General features: G+C 44.9%; 1 protein-coding gene and 1 non-coding gene across 2 annotated transcripts; both read right to left on the bottom strand.

Annotated features, from left to right (window-relative positions):
• Positions 1–2,530: 2,530 nt before the first annotated feature.
• On the bottom strand, positions 2,531–7,277 carry LOC135381797 (BEN domain-containing protein 5-like). Its single transcript, XM_064612566.1, has 8 exons — positions 7,271–7,277; positions 7,102–7,193; positions 6,693–6,954; positions 5,971–6,036; positions 5,199–5,270; positions 4,311–4,360; positions 3,387–3,609; positions 2,531–2,643 (listed from the first exon to the last, which is right to left on the bottom strand). Exons 1-8 carry the CDS (start codon positions 7,275–7,277, stop codon positions 2,531–2,533), a joined length of 885 nt encoding a protein of 294 aa, XP_064468636.1.
• Positions 7,278–8,197: 920 nt separating this feature from the next.
• Positions 8,198–8,270, bottom strand: Trnat-ggu (transfer RNA threonine (anticodon GGU)). Its single transcript has one exon. It is a non-coding gene; the product is annotated as a tRNA-Thr (tRNA).
• Between the last annotated feature and the right edge of the window lie 14,928 nt (positions 8,271–23,198).

The raw sequence follows: 23,198 nt of genomic DNA, 5'->3' as shown, positions 1-23,198 counted from the left end.
TTCATCATCGTTAGAACATATTCTCCGGTAACGCAGCGCTTGACTATAAGGGATAGCTAGCTTAGTGTGTCTGGGGTGGCAACTCTGGAACGATACATACTGTTGGGAGTCAGTAGGCTTTCGATACAGACTGGTGGTTATGATTCCATTATGTAGTTTAACTTCCACATCCAGAAAATTAACAGCTGAGGAGGAGTAATTGAATGTAAATTCAATACTGGGGGGGGGGATGTACTTGGTTAAAGTCGTTAACAAACAACTGAAGGTCGCATTCGGAGTGGGGCCAAATAATGAATATATCATCTAGGAATCGCTTATATAAGAGTGGCTTCAGTGCACAATTTCTGAGGAACGGTTCTTCCCAGGATGCCATGAAGATATTCGCATAGTTAGGGGCCATTTTTGTTCCCATTGCTGTACCATTGACCTGTATGTAGTGTTTGTCGTCGAATTCAAAGTTATTGCATGTTAGGATCAGATTCAGGAGTTCCGTGAGGACGGACGTATCATAACCCAGATCGGGTTGATTCTTAAATGCACATTCTGCTGCTGCTATTCCATCTGAGTGAGGAATGTTAGTATACAGGGAAGTGACATCTAGGGTTGCTAACAGACAGTTAGGGGGAATGTCTATTTTACGTATATCTTGAAGGAAACGGTTGATATCCTTAACGTATGAGTCGAATTTAGACGGAATGGGCTTGAGGAGATGATCCACGAATGATGAAAGATTCTCAGTGGCTGTACCATTACAGGAAACAATCGGCCTTCCGGGGTTACCCGGCTTATGTATCTTGGGGAGCATGTACGTAAAATCTACCAGGCCTAGGGTCCTTTGAGAGTAAATACTGGTACAAGCTCTCGTCAATCTTTTTAGCGTTTTTTAATCTTGTTAGGACTTTGGTTAGATTGGCACTAATTTCGGGGGTAAGGTCAGTTTCGAAAGGTCTGTAAAATTCCGCGTACTGAAGTTGGCGGAGGCCTTCTGTAACGTATGACTGTTTATCCATTACAACTATCGCGCCTCCTTTATCTGCCCTCTTAATTACGATATCCTTGTCGTTCTCTAATGCCGACAAGCTTTCTTGCTCCTGCTTAGTGAGGTTATACCTGAGTTTGCGTTTTGCGCTGTCCTGATACGCACGGAGGATATCCTTCTGAACTGCTTTAATGTACAAATAAAGGGTTTTATCTCGGTTAGGTTCTCGAGTGAACTCTGATTTTATACGAAACTGTTTACCGTTCGACTCTGTCTTTTCATGAAAATATTCTGCAAGCCGTAGCCTCCGGGCAAAGTTATCAAGATCTACATGTAAATGGTATGCATCCATTCTTGCATCATTAGGGCAGAACGACAATCCTTTACCAAGTAGGGAAAGATCGGAGTTCGTAAGTTCCCGGGAAGAAAGGTTGATAACGTTACGATCTTTTGCTAGTCGGTCGGCATCACGCATTGTTGGGTAATCATTATTTAGATGCGTTTCAGGGGCGTGCTGCAGATTAGGATTTGAGGCTACGGCAGAAGTGGACAAGAAATTGAGCGCGTTTGAGGCTGTGTTATCGGCAGTATGATGTTGTATGTTATCCCGAGTGGGCTTTTTTTTTTCTTTCTGTAGTTTTAGGCTCACTCGTTTCTTTTGAAAGAACTCGTCTAGTTCTGCTCTGTGAGACTCAGATAAGGTGGCTGCGTTTGCGACGGTGTTTGCCTCCTCTGACAGGGAATTGATTGTATCTTGACACTGCATAATTAGTATTTTGGTTAGGGCTAGGGACGTATTGTGCAGGGTTGATAGCCACTCTTTTTCAAGGTTTTGGTTAAGCGGAAACGCAGATATCTTACGAATCTGGAATCAGGGTTGGCTTTTTCTCACGTTTGCCATAACTCGGCGCCACCTTAGTGCCGCCGAGTACATCTTAGTGGCGCCGAGTTACGCCAACATTTTTATGGGGTCCCTAGAAGAAGGTTTTTTGTCCAAACGTGAGAAAAAGCCAACCTTCTACAAGCGCTTCCTTGATGACATTTTCATCCCAGTCGAAAAATACAACAAAAGAATACGTCAAAATCAAGGATGTCGTAAAATGGGACTTTGTCGTGTGTAGTGGCTGACGTACTGTCGTCTGTAGTATCTTGACGCACTGTCGTCTGTAGTATCTGACGTACTGTCGTCTGTAGTATCTGATGTACTGTGTCGTGAATACTGTCTTGTAGTCTGAAGCATGTTGTATTTTACGTGGTCTCTTGTGGAACGCCACACAGGCCGTAACATTTTTGCTGCATGCTTTCTATGGCATGTGAATATCATATGGTGCATGTTTTCACTGATGCGTGCAATGACGTGAGACCAAAAGCAAACCTATGTACAAAGTGTCTATAGCACCTGCACTTTATTTTATGGTACTTTAAAACTTGTATGGCAGAAACCAAGGAGGCACGCTGCTCCCTCTTCTGAACCTGCGCATGGTAGAACAACATTGGCAAGAGCGAGAAACCAGGGAATTAACATATATGCTGGCATCTGACATTACCATGCTAGCGCCGCAGGTCAGAGCACTTCTGCGCCAAGTACCTCGGCTGCTGTTGGTGTCGCTTCGGTGCTTCCTGTTGACTGCACCCCTTCTGCTTCAGGAAATACCAAAAGGCAGCTGAAAAGGTCAATACAGGGATATAGGCACATAGCATATCCTACCACTGTCCTGACGGCACAAAACAGCATTAGTGCAGTGGTTAATGCGTCTCGTTTTCTACTGCAACTTCTGCAGCAGGGGTTCCTAACTTCTACAATTTTCCATGGCGAAAGCAAGCAAATTGATTCCGTTAGAGAACTGATACCGATCACGCAAGGACATCATTTTAAAAATGCGGCTGAGCCATTGCATGCAAAGTATAACTTGACCAGCTACAACAGTCCTGTAAAGGTAGCTTTCTGCAATTCCTGTGTACGTTTGGTGAGGCCTGCTTTAGAAACATTGATTGCAAGCCTGTTTGAAAAATCCAATCAGTTGAGGAACACCACGTCCAATTCTCTGCTCTTCGATCAATAGAAAACTAATATTTGTGCATAACTGGGAAGGTCATAATGCGATGAAAGCTGCTCCATTTACCACTGAACCTCCCAACAATTTCCAAACTTCAAATTCTGCTGCGTATCCCAAGTCCCACTAGCTTAATTTCGCGAAATCGCAAGGCTTTAGTAATTGTTACTTATACATGTACACATCTTCGGTGCATGGTTGAAACATGCCAATGATGTTTCGAACACCAAATTTGAAAACTAAGCTTTAATGCAATATGAAGTAAGCAAAACACAGGACACAGCTAGCTGTGTATTGCATATCAGAGGGAAACTCAAAACATTCAAGGCAATTCACACACTTTCTGTACTCACACGACATGCAGGTGAGCTTCGTGGGGGACAGTGGCGGATACACTGCCGTCTTGCCCTTTGAAATGTCCTTGTTGAACTGCCGGCCAGTTACACTTCGTTTTGGAAGCGTCTCGTTTCCCCACAAGGCTACAGCAAGACGCTTGCAAAACGCAGCGTCAGCAGGCTGATCCATAAGCATGCCCCAGGTTTCGCGTGCAAGGTACACACCAGGGCCAAGATTCACCTGCAAATAGATTACACAAATTTTACGGAGAACGTCCACAAGGTATGGCATGACCAACAATGCAGCAATTTATGTGCCTTTCAATACGGGAAAAGGGGAACAGAAATCGAGGACAAGAAAGGTAGTCTGTCCTGGCACTTAATTGAAGTGGCCATAAACAAGAATAGAACACGGCCATATATTTCTTGCCCAAGTACAATGCACCACAGCAAAAAGAGTCACATTAGGTTGACCTCATTATGACGAATCTTTTCAACCAGTCACTGCACACAACATACAAATTTGGATGCAGCGCACAATACGGAAATAATGCAAATTTTACGCCCAATTTTACTCAAGACTGGAAAGTTTGCTGATTGAATTCCGACCCTTTAGGGCCACTTTAAATGGACAGTTTCGTGCCAGCAGGGTGATTTCAAAACTCAACTGCAATTACATTCACAAGACGGTTCCCAACTAAGTGATTAGTGGAAAGGTGTAGCTGTGTTGTTCTAATTAATTTTGAAGTATTTTTAAGTTAAATGATGGAGACAAGGAAAATCAAATGCCGTTGCTGTTGGGGTGGTAGCGTACAAGACCACCCCGAAGGAACGCATCAGTGGAGCATCCTCATCAAGCTAACGTGTAAGCAGAATATCCTGTTTAGCAACTAAGCCATGAATTGGAAAATTGCATCGTTGATGCACACACGCATTACATACCTGACCATCCTCCGTGAGTACTGGCTCAGTCTCTGGTGGTGCCCATTTTGCTGCAGAAGGAAAGATGCCATTAGACATGAAACAAGCTCTACACTTTCAACAAAATACTACCTTTTGTGGAACGGGGAGCTGGTGGTTGGGATTCACCTACAAAGATATCTCCAGTAAGTTACAATTATCTTTCCCATTTCTCAAATTATTCAAATAAATAAATAAAACATCATTAAGATGTACCCGTTTAAACAGCAGTTCCGCATATAACTTGTAACAATGATTCCTCGACATCGCTGCCGTTGAACCCCATACATTCAGTGCCACTTAAAGGGATAGTCTCGCAGACACAGGGTGTTTTTGGAATTCCACTGAAATTAATTTCATGTGCGAAAGAGACAATGGTACAAGTGTCTGCCTGAAAAACCAAGTACCATTCCAGAAATTTGAAGAAATATTGCCGTTGGACATCACTTGGAATGAACAAAAGGCACACAGACTCTAAAAAAAAGGATGCCATGGATTTACAAATCTGCATCCCTGCCAGGAGTGTATTGACGAGGTTTTACTATAACTCTATTCAAGACATCAACCAGCCTCCAAGGGAGTTGTGCACCTGAAATCCTTGACGCACAACAGAGTTTACAAACTTACAAGGTTCCAAAGGTGCCAGTGGCACTCCCGCAGATGCTGTCCACCCCTGCGTGGTAGTCACTGATGTTATCACATGAAAAAGAGTTAAAAAGTCTGCAACATGAGGGTTGCAGTGACAACGGTAAGGAGTTAAATAAGTCACAAGTTTCAACATTTCAGAAAAGTCCTGCTAAGAACTTCCATGATATGACAAACTGCTTAGCGAAAGCCTAACATGGCGGATAGGGAAGAGGCAAGTCTTACCGGTTGCCGGAGGAACCACTCCTGATGTCAGAGGTGCAGGCTGCAGCAACATGTAATTGGTGGCAGGCAATGCTGCAGATAATAGAAAAACATTGTTAAAACGATTGCATTGATGAAAGCAGTGCCAACTGATTCGAACATAGGTGATTTTGTGTCTTCACAGACAATATACATGCAAGTCGCACAGAAAAACTTGAAGCAGATTAGGTGCAACCAGTGGAGATGAACACAACGTGAAGCCGTAGAACAAGTAATCAATGAAATCAAGTAGTTGAAAGGTGCCATGGTCAGAATGGAGCCCACAGCACAGAGCTTTTCGATCTTACGAGCAACATCTCAGACCTGAAGTTAATAAAATGGGGACTCAATTCGCACCAGCAGTTCCTTTTGAATGGCTATACGTTTTACCGATTAGATTACACAGAGAAAGTATGACATGTGACGTAGGTAAAAACACGCTATCTTACAACATGGCAAGGTAGTTGCAGCTGCAGTGGGACTTGCAGTCCCTGGTCCACTTTCCTGCGTGCCGATCAGTGCTGTGGATTGTTAGGAAAAATTTCAGAATTTGGCAAGTTAAGCTTTGAGCGAGGCTCTGCCAGACCATTCCAGAATAAGTGTTTCTACATGCACTGATAGAAAACTGGCTGCACAGACAGGGCCTGATACAAGAGTTGGCTGAAATGATATTTCGAGAATTAGATCTAATTTCATGCATTACATCACATAACCAAAGCTTGATGTAGGACAAACTATGACGTGGAAAACTTACGAGACAGTAAGGCAAATGAGTCAGAGGCCACAAACTCAACTCCATTTTCCTGCGTGCCAGGCAATGCTGTGGGTCACAAAGAAATATTGTGAGGCGCGTCCAATGTAGCAACAGCAATAACATAACTTCTGCACAAAAACTAGCACCAAATTCTGAGAGTTTCACCACATTTTGCTCCAAGTGACTATGTGTAGGAATATACAGGGTGTTTGCTCTAACGTGTCCAGAAATTGTATTTAAAGCGAGTGATAACACAGAAACGAGTACTACTTTTCAGCTACTTGACTAAGAAACAGTTGTTACTAGTGCAGCAGTACCTGTTTCTTACTCAAGGAGCAGAAAAGTACCGCTTGCTTTTCTTTTATCGCTCGCTTTAAATAGAATTTCTGGACACGGTAGAGCAAACACCTTGTATAGGCTACACAAGGAATCCCGACACGGCAACAAGAGAGCATGGACAATATTACCAGGTAACAGAGATACTGCAGCTGTTACTGTGGGTGAAGGGGGGAAGACAACTTCAGGTGGCTCCATTGACTCCTCTGGTATGGGGCTGGATGGACCCGATGCTGTTTTCAATGCTTCTAGATAGTGGGAACCACGACAAACATTAGTCTTTCCAATAGTGTAATGGCTGACTGAGCTCACTGGTATATAATATGGATCAAGGGCAAAGAAGAAGTTAAATAATTTTGTAACAGCATGGTAGTGCTATTCCTTACCTGTCTGAAATATCTTTGAGTAGAGTGCATCCTGGAGTTTGTCATTTCTGCTTCTCACTGCGCATAGCTCTGCCTTCAAGCGCTTGATTTTCGCTTTAAGTTTCTTGAACGCTTCATCGTCCTGGTACACCCTTTCACCATCCTCTGCACGTCTTTGTTTGTGTACCCTGCTCCACCTGTCCTCCCGGAATCCTGCAGCCGAAAGTATTTCTTCTGCTGCTGACCTTTTCGCCTTCTCTCTGGCCTGTTTATCAACCTTAGCCTGGACAGACATATAGGATATACGCTTTAGGTTTTGGAGTAGGTAGAATGAAAATATCTCGCAGTAACAGCTTTTATCACAATGTAGGTATAACAAAGTGTGGGCGACGAACTGCACACTCTGAGAACAAACTTCCAGCAGACTTGCCTTCTTCTTAGGTGGCAGGACAGCTCCCTCACGTGGTTTCCGCTGTTGTTTGCACCGGTTCCTCCGCCACGCAAGCATTTCCTCTTCAGTCTCTGCAATGTTCGCAAAACGAAAGTTTCATTGTACGGCAGTGACACCCTGTAAAACGGTGAATGTCAAGGATACTCACCTGCCATGCGCAATATGTGCGCATTGTAGTGTAGTGCCCTACATGGAGGAGAACGACGGAGGCGCGTGAGAATAAATCGTTTTCCAGTTTTGGGAATGCTCTCGGAAGCACGAAAGCAGCTCTTCAGTGTTGAGAGGTCCACGAATCTGGGCCAGACGTCGTAGGTCGTTCGGGAGGCCGTGTAGAATTAAGGCCACGACGGACTCGTCCGGTAAGGTCGGTTCAGCACAGCGCAGAAGCCTAACCTTCTCAAAGAAATATTCTGGAAGCGATCCAGTGCGGAAGGTGTACTCTATAGCTTCGCTCCATTTCTGCGTCAAGTTTTCTCCAAATGCGAGGAGAAGACTTTCCCGCCAAGACGCCCACTTCGGATCCTTCTTCGCAACGATCCGGAAGTCGTACCACTTCTTAGCGGAACCCGTGAGAACGTTGTGAAGATTGTCTATCTTCGCGTCATCCGTGAGCCAGCCATTCTGATCACAAGAGCGTTCATAGTGGAGCAACCAAGTATCGGCACTTTGGGTATGGCCATCAAAGGAGTCGGGCATACAGGCATCGCGGCGGGAAGGCACAGCGCTCAGCGTAGAATTCAACAGGCGGACGAGGACGTCATGCTGTTTCACCATGTGGCTCTGCTGCTCCTTGAGAAGAGATAGCAGTGCTTGTACATCCGGAGCTGGAATTTGGCAAGGCTCACGACATCATCCAGGTTCAGTCTTTTCGTCACCCTCCCAAAAGGCTTCGTACAACCGGTGCTTATCGAAGTCATCTATGTCTAGCGGATTGAAGTTTGAAACCGTCTCACGGTCCACTATATGCTTATCCGTCTCGTTCTCACACTGAATAAGAACATACATGACTGGAAACTACGTTGTCGTACGAATGCAAACACCACAACAGTGAAAGACGAAAGTCACTGAAAAGGTTAGCTAGCTGTAGGGATCGAACCCACATCTTCTGGATTACCGGTCCAGGGCTCTACCAATTGAGCTAAGCTAACACGCCTCTCCAGCGACTTTTGGGGTGCGTCATCTGAAGGGACGACAAACCAGCCACTCACTCTCACTCACCCTCCTTTCACTCTTACATTTTTTTGCTCACTCATACACACATCCATACGCATTTTGAGGCTGTGTTTGTATCTGTCCCTTCTATGTTGTTCCAGCCTCAGAGCATCAGTTTCTCTCTTGCACCACAACAGGTTGTAGACAAATGGCGGTGCGCCAGCTAATCACATAAGCCGTGACAGCACCTTGCAAGAAAGATGGATGCTTTAAAACGTAGGTGGCGCAACCAATTTTAAGTTTAGTGGGATGTTGAACATGTTGAAGGTCGAAGCTGAAGCAAACTAAAGCGTACTGGAAGGCTATGTACGTGAAAAGAAAAGAGAACAAGTGCCAAACAGAAAAGAAAAACAACTTTACGAGCTCACTGCGCACATTACGTAATAGTGACGAGTTTTAAATTACATTTGAGGTTATGGGAGCGCTGCACTCACTGTGATTGCCCATTTTGCTGCCATTTGCCTTCTGCTGTTGCGCTTTCTTTCCCATCCAGGTATTACTGCATTTAACGATCACTTCAGCGCGAACAAAAGTCGGTCATTTTGTGCTATCTATCTTGTCTTCAAGCAAGCGTGCAACCTGAATATTTCTCGCTTCCTTTTACCCAGTGGCTGTATGGGTCTTCTCAACGTCTGGTCAGTTGGACAACTGCGGCGTTGTATTGTCCCTACCGTTCGACGTCGATTGCTTGGTGCGTGAAGGTGATGAGCGCACAACCGACGAAACGGTACGCCGGTACCTGGAGTCCGGAGCGCCGTGTCACATTCTAAAACAGACTATTCATAACCAACGACTCAGAAAGTTGTAACCAAGTAGACATCAGCGATGACAGCAGGCGTGAAGTGCTAACTCCAGGTGCCGTTAATGTGGGAGCCACGCCGTCACTCAGCTGAAACATCACAAGACAATCTGAGCGACACATCATCTGAAAATGACGTGGACAGTGTGGAACATTCACACAGTCGAGAAGGAATCGACCAAGATGATTCCCCGACTGGAAGTGACATCCATCCTCCATCCTCAGACAGTGACAGAGACAGTGACAATGATGATGACTTTATCGCAGACGACGATGAGGTGAAACGCTATTTTGGTGGTGGTGGTGGTGAAGGGCTTGCCGTTGTCGGCCTCACGTATGTGGGCAACGTCACGACTGACGCCCTGGGGAAATGTGCGTCCTGGGCCGACTTCTAGGGGAACTGTGCCGACATATGTCTGAAAGCGTCTGAGGAGAAACGCTATTTTGAAAGATGTTCTGCCGAGACCTTACCATATCAGAATATTACAAAAGGTCAAGCACTGCTGCTCGTACTGGCGTACGTTGTTCAAGCGGGACTGTCATGGTCACAGGTGGAGGGATTACTCAAACTTGTGAACACCTTGTGCGGTGCAGATGCTGTTCCCGATGCGAAGTACATGTTTCGGAAATTGTGGAAAGACCGGATGAAATCACTTTGCACGTACTTTTTCTGTCCAACATGCATGGGCTGCCTTGGGAAGAAGACAACAAATCGGAGATCCCAGACCTTCATGTGTATCACCTGCCAAGCATCACATGGAATGAAAAAAAACTGATTAGAAAAGGATGCTTTTTTCTCATCTTCAACATGCGGAGACAAATTTATGATATAATCGGACGCCACACTCAGCGCTTGTACGAGACTCTGAGGACCATTCCAAGCTCACCTTATGGCATTTACTCTGACATCACTAATGGACGGATGTATAAAAGCATTAGACGCCAGTTGAAGATGAAGTGGAGCGACATTACATTGACTCTGAATACAGATGGAGCACCAGTCTTTAACGCAAATAAGTCCAGTGTATGGCCCGTGCAGATGATCCTAAACGAGCTGCCTTTCAATATACGATTTCATGACGTTTTGCTTGGAGCCTTGTGGTTTGGAAAGAACCACCCACCAATGCGTCTTTTCATGAGGACATTTGTGGAAGCGTTCAACAAGATTGGAAGGATTAAGTGGCACTGTGACGGCGAGACGACATCATCACGGGTTTACGTAACGTGTTGTTCCGTAGACTCACCAGCAAGAGCTGCTCTGCTAAATATGAAGCAGTTTAATGGCTACTTCGGCTGCTCATGGTGCCTCGAAGAAGGAGCTGTTATTGATGGTAAGTTACTAACACGCTTACCGCATCCTTTGCAAAGCAGTTCTGTCAACAAATGTAAACCATCCGAAGTGCGACACGAGAAGCATGAGCAAGCATGGTTGACACAGAGAAGCTATACAAAATATCATTAGGGATGCAACTTTACTGGCTCCCTGTAGCAAATCCCCTGGCTCTCTGTGCGGTAATCAAAAACAGCAGAGACGTTTGTTTTGCGTGTACATGAGGTTATCTTTGTGTACCATTTTCTGTGAAGTCATATCACACTTTGTCACACTTTGTCACACTTTGATGGATATCTTGACAGAGAGAGTGACAACAATGTACTGTGGAAGCGATGCTATTTTCTAAACTTCTTGCAAAAACTGGAACGTCCTCGTTAAACTAAGCCGTTGAACCCCAAATCACATGCACTGCAGATTCTTACTTTTCAATTTAAGAAAGTTGCTAATTATCACATAAAAGACTGTTATGTCTTATCCTAATAAAAGTTATTTGAAGTAATTTTAATTGTGTCTATGTTTCAGGGGTCCTTCGCTACATACCCGGCGAAAGGCCATCTCGTGCCCGTACACACCGAAGTATGATGGAGGACATGTAATATGCATTACACTGAGGTGAGCCGTCACACGGCATGAAAGGGCCGTCTCCACTACTTCAGCTCAAAGGTTTCAACCTTGTGTGGTCTGTGCCTCCTGACCTTATGCATTGTATGCTGGAAGGAGTGGCACGACAGCTACTGGACTTCTGGCTGACCATGACCGGACAACCCTATTACATTGGAAGGTGCATCCCACAGCTCGACGCCATCATCATGAACATGAAGCCACCGGTCACGTTTTGCCGGCTTCCACGACCAATCAGCGATCGAGCACACTGGAAAGCCACAGAATGGCTTCATTGGCTACTCTATTATTCACTGCCATGCCTGAAAGGCATATTACCAAATGTGTACCTCAGTCACTTCGCAATGCTGTGCCAAGCTATATTCCTACTCATGCAAACGGCTGTAACAGAAGCGAATCTTGAGGAAGCTGACAATTTGTTGACGGCATTTGTTTCCCGAGTGCATACGCTGTATGGACCAGCAGCTGCTACATGCAATGTGCATCAGCTGCTTCATGTAACCAAGAGTGTTGAAATGCTGGGCCCCCTGTGGGAAACCTCAACCTTCCCATTCGAAAATGGTAATGGTCACCTTGTTGCCCTTGTAAAAGCCGCTCAAGGTGTGCCACTTCAAATTGCTGAGCGTTGCATCATGAAGTCCTGGTTAAGGACAGTCCGCAGATTTGTAGAACTTTCCCCCATGTTTGAGGGCAAAATGAACAAGATACTAAATGTGCAGCCATTCCACCAAGGAAAAGTGCAAGTTCTTGGAGCCCCGCTACTCTCTCTGGAAATGAGCAGTAGAGTTGAGGAACTTTTCACAGCGAAATATGGGACTGTGCCAAACATGACACACTACTCACGGGTTGTTGTGGACAATATCAAAATACATGCCACATCGTACACACGTGCAATGAAGACCTACTCCTCGTGTGTGAAAATGAAAGATGGCCGCTATTGCTTAGTCACGGACATTGGCTCGGTTTTGCTAGAGACTCGTAAGGTGGTTCTAGTGTGCGAGGAATTAGTAATCTCCGAGAGCAGCTTTAGGCATGTCAGTTACATGCATCGCTGCTACCGTCCTCCTCCTGGAAGAAACATTTGCCTCTACACGCAGAATGATATCTGTAAACAGTGTTTTCCTGGATGGTGACAATGTGTCCTATGTTTGTGACATCTCAAACAATTACAGAATCGATTAAATATGTGAATTCTTTTTGCCTTTCGTCAAAGTGTCAGTGAACAGTATGTATACTATCAATTTTCAATCCCTTCACTAGTGACCAACCGCATCAAAATATCCCGCACACGGTTTGCATGTTCCACAGTTCGAACTCCCCGATACGCTCTTTTTTGCCTTTCGTCAAAGTGTCAGTGAACAGTATTTATACTATCAATTTTCTCTCTCTTCACTAGTGGCCAACCGCATCAAAATATCCCGCACACGGTTTGCATGTTCCACAGTTCGAACTCCCCGATACATTCTTTTTGGCCTTTCGTCAAAGTGTCAGTGAACAGTATTTATACTATCAATTTTCTCTCCCGTCACTAGTGACCAACCGCATAAAAATATCCCGCACATGGTTTGCATGTTCCACAGTTCGAACTCCTCGATACATTCTTTTTTGCCTTTCGTCAAAATGTCAGTGAACAGTATTTATACTATCAATTTTCTCTCCCTTCACTAGTGACCAACCGCATAAAAATATCTCCCACACGGTTTGCATGTTCCACAGTTCGAACTCCCCGATACATTCTTTTTTGCCTTTCGTCAAAGTGTCAGTGAACAGTATTTATACTATCAATTTTCTCTCCCTTCACTAGCGACCATAAATAATAACAGTCCTCAAGTGATGAAAACAGCTATTTCATATTGGTGATGTTTGATATCTAAAAAGGCTTAAAATGTGGCAAAATCATGTGGCTTAAATCGATGGGTCAAAGTGCCATGGGACCACGTACAGGGTATGGTCCGCCACCTCTCATTTATTAACTGTGCTTTGCACCAGTCGAACTATTGCTCAACATCCTCTTGGTTGATTGCACACGGCCATCCCGGGACTACGTTGCCTTTGCGGAGTTTTGATGATAATTGTGCGGCCTGCTGTCAGAGATATATATCTGATGACCTCACTATATTTCTTTAGTACAGTTCGTACAGACAATAAAGTGGCATAAAGAGAGTAAGCTGGTAGACACAGTGATTCGTATCGCGTCGAAATGTTACCGTCATGATTATGTGACCATAAGAATAAGGCGCATTTTAATTTTCTGGTGTCTATCATTCTTATGGCAAAAGGGTACAAAATTCTTTCCAGACCGCCGCCACGGGGGATGAGCATGACGGCACATCTTTTTGTTTCGCGACAAGAATCGCTGTTGTCACGACAAATGTGACTGCCGTGCGATAAAAATCCTTCTTGTCATGACAAAATGTCCTGTCATGCAACGACAGAGCTTTTTGACGTACAACAGAACTGCCTATCGCGCAACACACATGACAACAAGACGTTCTGACGTACAACAGAACTGCGCCTATCGCGCAACAAACATCACAACAAGACGTTCAGACGTACAACAGAGATCCCTGTCGTGACGTTTGAAGTATCTGTTGTGCGACAAAAATGACGACAGAACCTTTTGTCATCCAACAGAGATCCTGTCATGATGACAGATTTCTCTGTCATCACGACAAAAATATCTGTTGTGCGACAGAAACTGTTGTTGTATTTTTGGACTGCGATGATATGGCCGCATTCAGAGGATTACCTAAATGAATTTATTAACGACATCAACCAAGTTCACTCTTCCATCAAATTTACTCATTCATATTCCACTGTCACAGTTAACTTCCTCGACGTTCAAGTTACATTAACCGACGGGGTCATCTCCACTGACCTCTACCGCAAACCTACTGACTCGCAAAAGTATCTTTCTTTTAACAGCTGCCACCCGCGCCACACTAAACTCGCTATACCTTACAGTCAGGCGCTGCGATATAGACGTATCTGTTCCAACAACGAAAACCTAGACAGAAATCTTGATCAACTGAAACGCGCGTTTGTCAACCGCAAATTTCCTACAAGCCTAGCTGAGAATGCCCTAGACAAAGCCCGCAATATCGATCGCCGAACGTTATTCGGAAAACGCACTGGACCATCGGACAACGACGGCGTCAACCTCGTTGTAACTTTCGGCGGGAATGCTCCAAATATTAACGGCATACTCCGCCGGCACCACAGTATCCTTCTCCAGTCGGAGCGGATGGGGCAGATATTTCCCGAACCGCCACGCGTTACGTACAGACGCCCTCGGAACCTACAGGATTGCCTGGTTAGGTCAAAAGTTAAGAAACCGGATGCTTCTCTGACCGGCTGTCGCCCTTGTGGCGGCAGCAGATGTCAAATCTGCAAGCTAATGCAAAGTACCCAGATTGTCAAAAGTACAAATTCGAACTTTTCCATCAAAATCAACGGAGATTTTGACTGTAATTCCTCTAACATCATCTACGTCATTCAGTGTAGAGCATGTGAATGTCAGTATGTGGGACAAAGTAAAACATCCTTCAGAATCAGGTTTAATAACCACAGATCAGACGTTAGCAAGAAGCCGAAGCTTCCTGTTTCCCGCCATTTCAAACAGCCCGGACACTGAATAAATGACATCTCCCTTTTTATTCTTGAATCAAATTTAAATTCTGATAGATGCAGGGAACAACGCGAGTCATATTTTATTTATAAGTTTAAATCCGCAATCAATGAAGATCCTGGCATACTGTCAGTAGTAAGTACTGGACTCTCATAGTGCCCAACGCTCAACTGTCCGGAACACGATTTAATTAGCAATTAGAGCTAATTGGGACCCCCCACATTATTCAGCACCCTCCAGGGAGCCACCACACTAATTGGGGAACGTCTATCTCGTGTCCAGACCAGCTGAGCGTTGTGCACTACGAGAGTCCATAAAAATAGAAAAATAGGTAGAGATAGAGTGGAGAGAAGGAGTTTAGTTGAAGATCAATGACGCCATCTTGAAGGAAGCGGCCTGGAAAGGCCGCTGACCATCGCCGGGCGACGGAGCACAGAGGCAGGTTGCAAAGCATCGCAGCTATGACCACAAGTTCTGGACATCCTGTGACGTCAGCTGTGACGTCATCATGACATGTCTGGGCAGATTAGGACAGCTCTGGACATGCAAGGAGAAAAACACTCGTAATACAGAGACTGGGAAAGCAAGAGTATGCAAACTATCAATAGCTAACAAGAAAATAGAATTAATTACACAACAAATGATCCTACCACAAATAGGACTGCAGAACGATGCGACTGCTCTATCCGACAGCCAGGCAGAAAACTGACTCGTAATGGTTTTTTTCTCCTGTATGAAGTCCCACAGCTGCACCCCCTAGCGGTTACTTTCTCAACTAATCTCACAACAAAATTATTAAGAATCACGCCAGCGCTACTCCCGTTCCCAAGGCAGAAGAAGATAGAAAATGGCGGGGATGCCTGGACAACAGCAACCAGCACCCGACGTGCACTGGCACGAAAATCGCAAACAAAGCGGGAAGAAAGTTGGCGAAAGCATTAGTTACACAACAAATCAGCTCACCACAGCAGGAGCGCAGACCGATATGACTGCTCTCTGCGACAGCCAGCGAGAAACTGACTGGGACGCCGCACCGCGGCCGCTACGCATGCGCGCTCCTAGTGCCCTCTGGGGTGACCACCTCCGAGAGGCTAAGAGAGAAGAGCATTCCTTGGCCCCCTGCTGTCCGTTCTCATTGGTCGGGAGCGCAGACCGATGCGACTGCTCTCCACGAGAGCATGCGAGAAACTGACTGGGACGCCGCTCCGCGGCCGCTACGCATGTGCGCTCCTAGCGCCCTCTGGGGCGACCACCTCCGAGGGGCTAAGAGAGAGAGCATTTCTGCGCCCCCTGCTGGCCGTTCGCATTGCTCGTGAGGCTAAGAGAGAAGAGCATTCCTGCGCCCCCTGCTGGCCGTTCTCATTGGTCGTGACATCATCCTATTGTCTCAGGGCTACTCTGTTTTTTTCCACTAATGCTCCTCTAGACAAGGTCAATCTGCAGTGAAGCCACTGTATGACGTCATCATGCACCTGCATGGCTTAAGGACGCGTGTGCTCTAGACAGGCGACCTATTATTTATTGAATCACTATCCCAAGATTATTTCCTTCATTCTTCTATAGGATTGAATAGGAAACTATTGCAGAAGAGCACCATGCATGAAAGATGATCGTAGGAATTCCCAAGTCTTACTAAATGAGACTTGCAAAAGAACAAAATATCCTAACACGTAACTCCATGAACGGCAAATAAGAGGACTAGGCACTCAACAAATCAACACAGAGTACGGGTAACCAGGAGCGCAGAACTCAGGGCAGCACTATCGTCAAGACAACAATGCTCTTGTCAAAAAAGAAAAAATACAAAGCGTCAACAAAGGAAAGCATGCATATCAGGGCATGTCAGAACACGTCAAGAGAAATCGCACGACTGCTGGGCAACAGAGGAAAACAAACACTTGAACAGAGTGAAAAGACACTCACCATCATTTTTCACATTCACAGCATTCCCTCATTGTAAATCCGCTCATCACAAAATTCACCTGCATCGTCGAACATTATTCACCAGTGACGAACCACACATCCGCACCCCATCAGAGGCAGACAGAACCCCACCGAAGCTACGCTCTTCCACTGACGGCCAACGCAATTACCAGGAGCAGAATTTGCGTGTCCAGACCCGTCACTGTCCAAGAGAGAAGTGAATCCTTGCACCCCCTGCAGGTGGTTCTCATTGGTCGTGACGTCATCCTATTGTCTCAGGGCTACACTGTTTTTTCCACTAATGCTCCTCTAGACAAGGTCAACCTGAAACAATAGTCTCGCAGTATGACGTCATCATGCAGGTTCGTGGCTCAAGGACACTTACGCTCTAGACAGGGGACCTGTTATTTATTGAATCACTATCCCTAGATTATTTCCTTTATTCTACTATAATGATTGCATAGGGAACTATTGCAGAAAAACACCATAGACAAGAGGAGATTGTAGCATTCCATTCCCAAAGTCTTACTCTACAGGAAAAAAATGGTTCAGCAAGACATGTCCATCCCAGCCAAGAGCCATGCACCTAACTGAATAATGACGCTTTGTTCCTCCTGAATAAAGTCACACACCTGTCCCTCTCGCGGTTACTCTCTGAACTAAATGAATCAAAATTATTAAGAATAGCTCTAATTCCATTCACGGCAGCACTATCGTCATCGTCAAGAATATTCCTTGTACAAAAAGAAAAAAAACTACATGTAGAAGGAAAGCATGACAGAACAGGCCCAGGCATGTCAGCGCATGTTTGTCAGACAACAAGGGGGGGAAAAGCGAAAAGAAACAAAGCAGAAAACCAGTATCAAACTATTTCTAAGCACACGCGCTCCTCTTATTCAAAAACAGTGCTCATCATAAATCCGTCCAGGGCGATACACACCATTTTTCTATTGCTACACTTTTTTCCAGTAATGGTCAATGCATTGCTACAGACTGCGTGACGTCATCACCTGTCTGAAGAAGAAGACAGCGGCAAAGACTCCTATTATTTATTGAATCGCAAGATTATTTCCTTTGTCCTAATCTTAATGACATTCATTCATTCTCTCATTAAAATTCAACAAAAAAGCACCCTGCATATTAACGATTTTCACCCCAAAGGGTCATCATGGTCCTTAGAATTACAGTAAACTACCACTGCTCTTTTAAAATAATAAGTGAGACCACTCAACATCACCTCCAGGCTTATGTAATACATGACCCTTTCTATGCTCACACATTCGTTGTCTGAGGCTACACCTGCGAGCAAAAAGGTGCGAAAGCCGGTTGGGCAAAGTTCCATTCGCGCATTGAGTGCAAAAAGGCGCGAAAGCCGGGAGCAAAGTTCCATTCGCGCACGCCAAAGCACAAGACACAGAACGCGTTTACGGGAACATGATGGCATTACCACCATATTAATGATTTTCTACCTTGCATTGCAGTTTAGAAAAACTACTACAAAACTATAATTTTAGGAGCCCATTAAAATTCTACTTTCTATGGAAACTATAATTGCCCTATTACTTGAATCGCTATTAATGAAGCGCTCCATTTTTTTCCCTCTTCCCATTTCAGCCTTGTCATGCAGTGAAGCAGACTCACACCCAAAATAATTAATTTACACTGAGGGTGCCATGCTTCAGCAATTCCTATCCTGCGCTCAGATGCAAGCATTTCTTCACAAATACCTTTAACAGCTGATTTCCTCAACATACCGAGCTCCTCACAACATCTAACAAACAATCAGAGAAACCTTCTTCTCAGCTGCACCATGTGACTTTCTTCTGCGTAAAATCGGTGATTTGAGGAAGAGAGCAGCGAAAAATTGCGCGCACTTGTGCTTGACTTAAAAAACCTGAAGCATATGCTAATAAACTAAGAAAAAGACAGTCATGTCTGGTATGTGATAGTGCCACATACACAGACGCATTGCCCTTGCGTAAAGAAAGCACACGACAGGGATACACAAATTTCCTTAGGTGAGCAGGGAAAAGGCTTAAGACCTCAGGTCACCACACATCGCCACGTGGCTAGCACAACATGACACCAACAAGATACCAGCAGTGGGAAGAACTGCAACACTGCTAAACAAGTCCAGACATGCCACGATGACGTCACAAATCAGGAAAAAAAAGCACACACATGCACGCACAGAGCTTCGTAGCGCTGTTCAAGCTTTATTTTCTTTGCAAAAATACAGACTTTATGGTATTAAGCTGTTCGAGTAGAAGTGACTTTCCCTGCTCGCTTAAGATAAATTGCGTATCCCTGTCCTGTGCTTTCTTCACGCAGGGTCAATGCAAATGAGTATTTAGCATTATGCAATAATTATCTGATAGCAGAAATGGGTGTCTTTGTCACAGTTTATTAGCGTGTGCGTCGTTATTTTATTTATTTTTTCTCTTATAGCTATGCGAGCAAAAGTGCATGTAATTTTTCGCAGCTCTTTTCTTATTTTCTCTACATTTATGTAGAAGAAAGCCTCCTGCGTAAAAGCTGAATAGTGTTCTACCAGTGGAAGTGGGGTTGTTTGTTTGATTTGACTGTTTGATTTGTTTGATATCTTGACGAAGTAAGCAGTGCTTAATTTTGCAGGTTTTTGAGCAGAAATGCTGGTATCTGAGCACGGAGTAGAAATTTCTATATTTCACTGCTCCTTAAGAAAATTTGTACGTCGTTTTCCAAGCAGACCACGTTTAGTTTACGCGAAATAGAAAAATGAAGTTGTGTATGCTCTATGATGATCCGCCACGGGCTTAGGCCTTTTCCCCGATGAGCTGTGTTTTGTGTGCGATGTCGCATGTCTGGACTTGTTCAATAGTGTTGCAATTTTTACCCTTCGCTAATATCTTGTTGCTGCCGTCTTGTGTTAGACGTTGAGCTTCGTAGCGATGTGCTGTAACGCTACGATTATTCCTGAGCGCTCCGTGTGTTTAATGCCTTGTCCTCTGTGCGTGCATGCGTGTGCTTTTTTTTTCCTGATTTGTGCCGTCATTGTGGCATGTCTGGACTTGTTTAGCAGTGTTGCAGTTCTTCCCGCTGCTAGTATCTTGTTGGTGTCATGTTGTGCTAGCCGCGTGGCGATGTGTAGTGACCTGAGGTCTTAAGCCTTTTCCCTGCTCACCTAAGGAAATTTGTGTATCCCTGTCCTGTGCTTTCTTTACGCAGGGGCAATGCGTCTGTGTATGTGGCACTATCACATACCAGACGTGAGCGTCTTTTTCTTAGTTTATTAGCATATGCTTCAGGTTTTTTAAGTCATCAATTTTTCGCTGCTCTGTTCCTCAAATCATCGATTTTACGCAGAAGAAAGTCGCATGGTGCAGCTGAGAAGAAGGTTTCTCTGATTGTTTGTTAGATGTTGTTAGGAGCTCGGTATGTTGAGGAAGTCAGCTGTTAAAGGTATTCGTGAAGAAATGCTTGCATCTGAGCGCAGGATAGGAATTCCTGAAGCATGGCACCCTCAGTGTAAATTAATTATTTTGGGTGTGAGTCTGCTTCACTGCATGACAAGGCTGAAATGGGAAGAGAGAAAAAATGGAGCGCTTCATTAATAACGATCCAAGTAATAGGGCAATTATAGTGTCCATAGAAAGTAGAATTTTAATGGGCTCCTAAAATTATAGTTTTGTAGTAGTTTTTCTAAACTACAATGCAAGGTAGAAAATCATTTATATGGTGGTAATGCCATCATGTTCCCGTAAAGGCGTTCTGTGTCTTGTGCTTTGGCGTGCGCGAATGGAACTCTGCTCCCGGCTTTCGCACCTTTTTGCACGCAATGCGCGAATGGAACTTTGCCCAACCGGCTTTCGCGCCTTTTTGCTTGCAGGTGTAGCCTCAGACAACGAATGTGTGAGCATAGAAAGGGTCATGTATTACATAAGCCTGGAGGTGATGTTGAGTTGTGTCACTTATTATTTTAAAAGAGCAGTCGTAGTTTACTGTAATTCTAATGACCATGATGAGCCTTTGGGGTGAAAATCGTTAATATGCAGGGTGCTTTTTTGTTGAATTTTAATGAGAGAATGAATGAATGTCATTAAGATTAGGACAAAGGAAATAATCTTGCGATTCAATAAATAATAGGAGTCTTTGCCGCTGTCTTCTTCTTCAGACAGGATGTGATGATGTCACGCAGTCTGTAGCAATGCATTGACCATTACTGGAAAAAAGTGTAGCAATAGAAAAATGGTGTGTATTGCCCTGGACGGATTTATGATGAGCACTGTTTTTGAATAAGAGGAGTGCGTGTGCTTAGAAATAGTTTGATACTGGTTTTCTGCTTTGTTTCTTTTCGCTTTTTTCCCCCTTGTTGTCTGACAAACATGCGCTGACATGCCTGGGCCTGTTCTGTCATGCTTTCCTTCTACATGTAGTTTTTTTTTTTTCTTTTTGTACAAGGAATATTCTTGACGATGATGATAGTGTTGCCGTGAATGGAAGTAGAGCTATTCTTAATAATTTTGCAATTCATTTAGTTCAGAGAGTAATCGCGAGAGGGACAGGTGTGTGACTTTATTCAGGAGGAACAAAGCGTCATTATTCAGTTAGGTACATGGCTCTTGGCTGGGATGGACATGTCTTGCTGAACCATTTTTTTTCCTGTAGAGTAAGACTTTGGGAGTGGAATGCTACAATCTGCTCTTGTCTATGGTGTTTTTCTGCAATAGTTCCCTATGCAATCATTATAGTAGAATAAAGGAAATAATCTAGGGATAGTGATTCAATAAATAACAGGTCCCCTGTCTAAGCGTCCTTGAGCCACGCACCTGCATGGTGACGTCATACCGCGAGACTATTGTTTCAGGTTGACCTTGTCTAGAGGAGCATTAGTAGAAAAAAACAGTGTAGCCCTGAGACAATAGGATGATGTCACGACCAATGAGAACGGCCAGCAGGGGGTGCAGGAATCCTCTTCTCTCTTAGCGTCACGACCAATGAGAACGGCCAGCAAGGGGCGCAGGAATGCTCTTCTCTCTTAGCCTCTCGAAGGTGGTCCCCCAGAGGGCGCTAGGAGCGCGCATGCGTAGCGGCCGTAGAGCGGCGTCCCAGTCAGTTTCTCGCTGGCTGTCGCGGACAGCAGTCGCATCGGTCTGCGCTCCTGCTGTGGTGAGCTGATTTGTTCTGTAACTAATGCTTTCGCCAACTTTCTTCCCGCTTTGTTTGCGATTTTCGTGCCAGTGCACGTCGGGTGCTGGTTGCTGTTGTCCGGGCATCCCCGTCATTTTCTATCTTCTTCTGCCTTGGGAACGGGAGTAGCGCTGGTGTGATTCTTAATAATTTTGTTGTGAGATTAGTTGAGAAAGTAACCACTAGGGGTGCAGCTGTGGGGCTTTATACAGGAGAAAAAAGCCATTACGAGTCAGTTCTCTGCCTGGCTGTCGGATAGAGCAGTCACATCGTTCTGCGCTCCTATTTGTGGTGGGATCATTTGTTGTGTAATTAATTCTATTTTCTTGTTAGCTATTGATGGTTTGCATACTCTTGCTTTCCCAGTCTCTGTATTACGAGTGTTTTTCTCCTTGCATGTCCAGAGCTGTCCTAACCTGCCCAGACATGTCATGATGATGTCACAGCTGATGTCACAGGATGTCCTGAACTTGTGGTCATAGCTGCGATGCTTTCCAACCTGTCTCTGTGCTCCGTCGCCCGGCGACGGTCAGCGGCCTTTCCAGGCCGCTTCCTTCAAGATGGCGTCGTTGATCTTCAACTAAACTTCTTCTCTCCACTCTATCTCTACCTATTTTTTTTATTTTTTGTGGACTCTCGTAGTGCACAACGCTCAGCTGGTCTGGACACGAGATAGACGTTCCCCAATTAGTGTGGTGGCTCCCTGGAGGGTGCTGATTGATGTGGGAGGTCCCAATTAGCTCTAATTGCTAATTAAATCGTGTTCAGGACAGTTGAGCGTTGTGCACTATGAGAGTCCAGTACTTACTACTACTGTCAACAGTTAGAAACTTAAACAATTAGCTATACTCCGTCTCGCCCTGTTCTTCTTCTCTTTCAGATATGGCTGGAGGACATCCCCGCACTTCGGACAATACTACGGAAAAACCCGATAGATGACTTCTCCTTACATGGACTATTGATGAAGCAACAGGGCCACGAGAACACCAACGCCCCAAATGACGACTTCCCGAGAAGGCCACCTTAGGCTTTCAGACACGATGACCTAAACCCCGGACTCCAAGATAATGATTCCACCACGGACGATGCCTTTGAAAGAAAGACGATGACCCCCGCTCTGACTTCAGAAGATCCCGGAACATCAGGGCAGTGACACCACACCGGCCAGTGACAAACCTTCCAGAACGTGACTCCTCATCGCCAAATTAGGTAGCCTGTGGTATCGTTGGAAGTACGCATCCACCACCCGTTCCTCATTCCACACTTTATTCTCTTTTTTGCCCCATCCCGATGAGTCTGTCCCAAAACTCACGTGCAGAGTATATCACAACGCCAGGTGGCTCGAATACACAAGATTACGTCAGCAAGCTGAATCCATAAAGGCCTTGGAC

Source organism: Ornithodoros turicata, chromosome 1 (assembly GCF_037126465.1).
Source record: "Ornithodoros turicata isolate Travis chromosome 1, ASM3712646v1, whole genome shotgun sequence".
Taxonomy (NCBI): Eukaryota; Metazoa; Arthropoda; class Arachnida; order Ixodida; family Argasidae; genus Ornithodoros; species Ornithodoros turicata.
The sequence above is the reverse complement of the archived record's forward strand: the minus strand, read 5'-3'. Positions and strand labels throughout refer to the sequence as shown.

Coding starts and splice junctions, on each gene's coding strand:
- LOC135381797 (XM_064612566.1), bottom strand. Junction 6,955..7,101: donor TCCTGCCACCTAAGAAGAAG/GCAAGTCTGCTG, acceptor ATGTCTGTCCAG/GCTAAGGTTGATAAACAGGC. Junction 4,361..5,198: donor AGTGGTTCCTCCGGCAACCG/GTAAGACTTGCC, acceptor TTCCTTCTGCAG/CAAAATGGGCACCACCAGAG.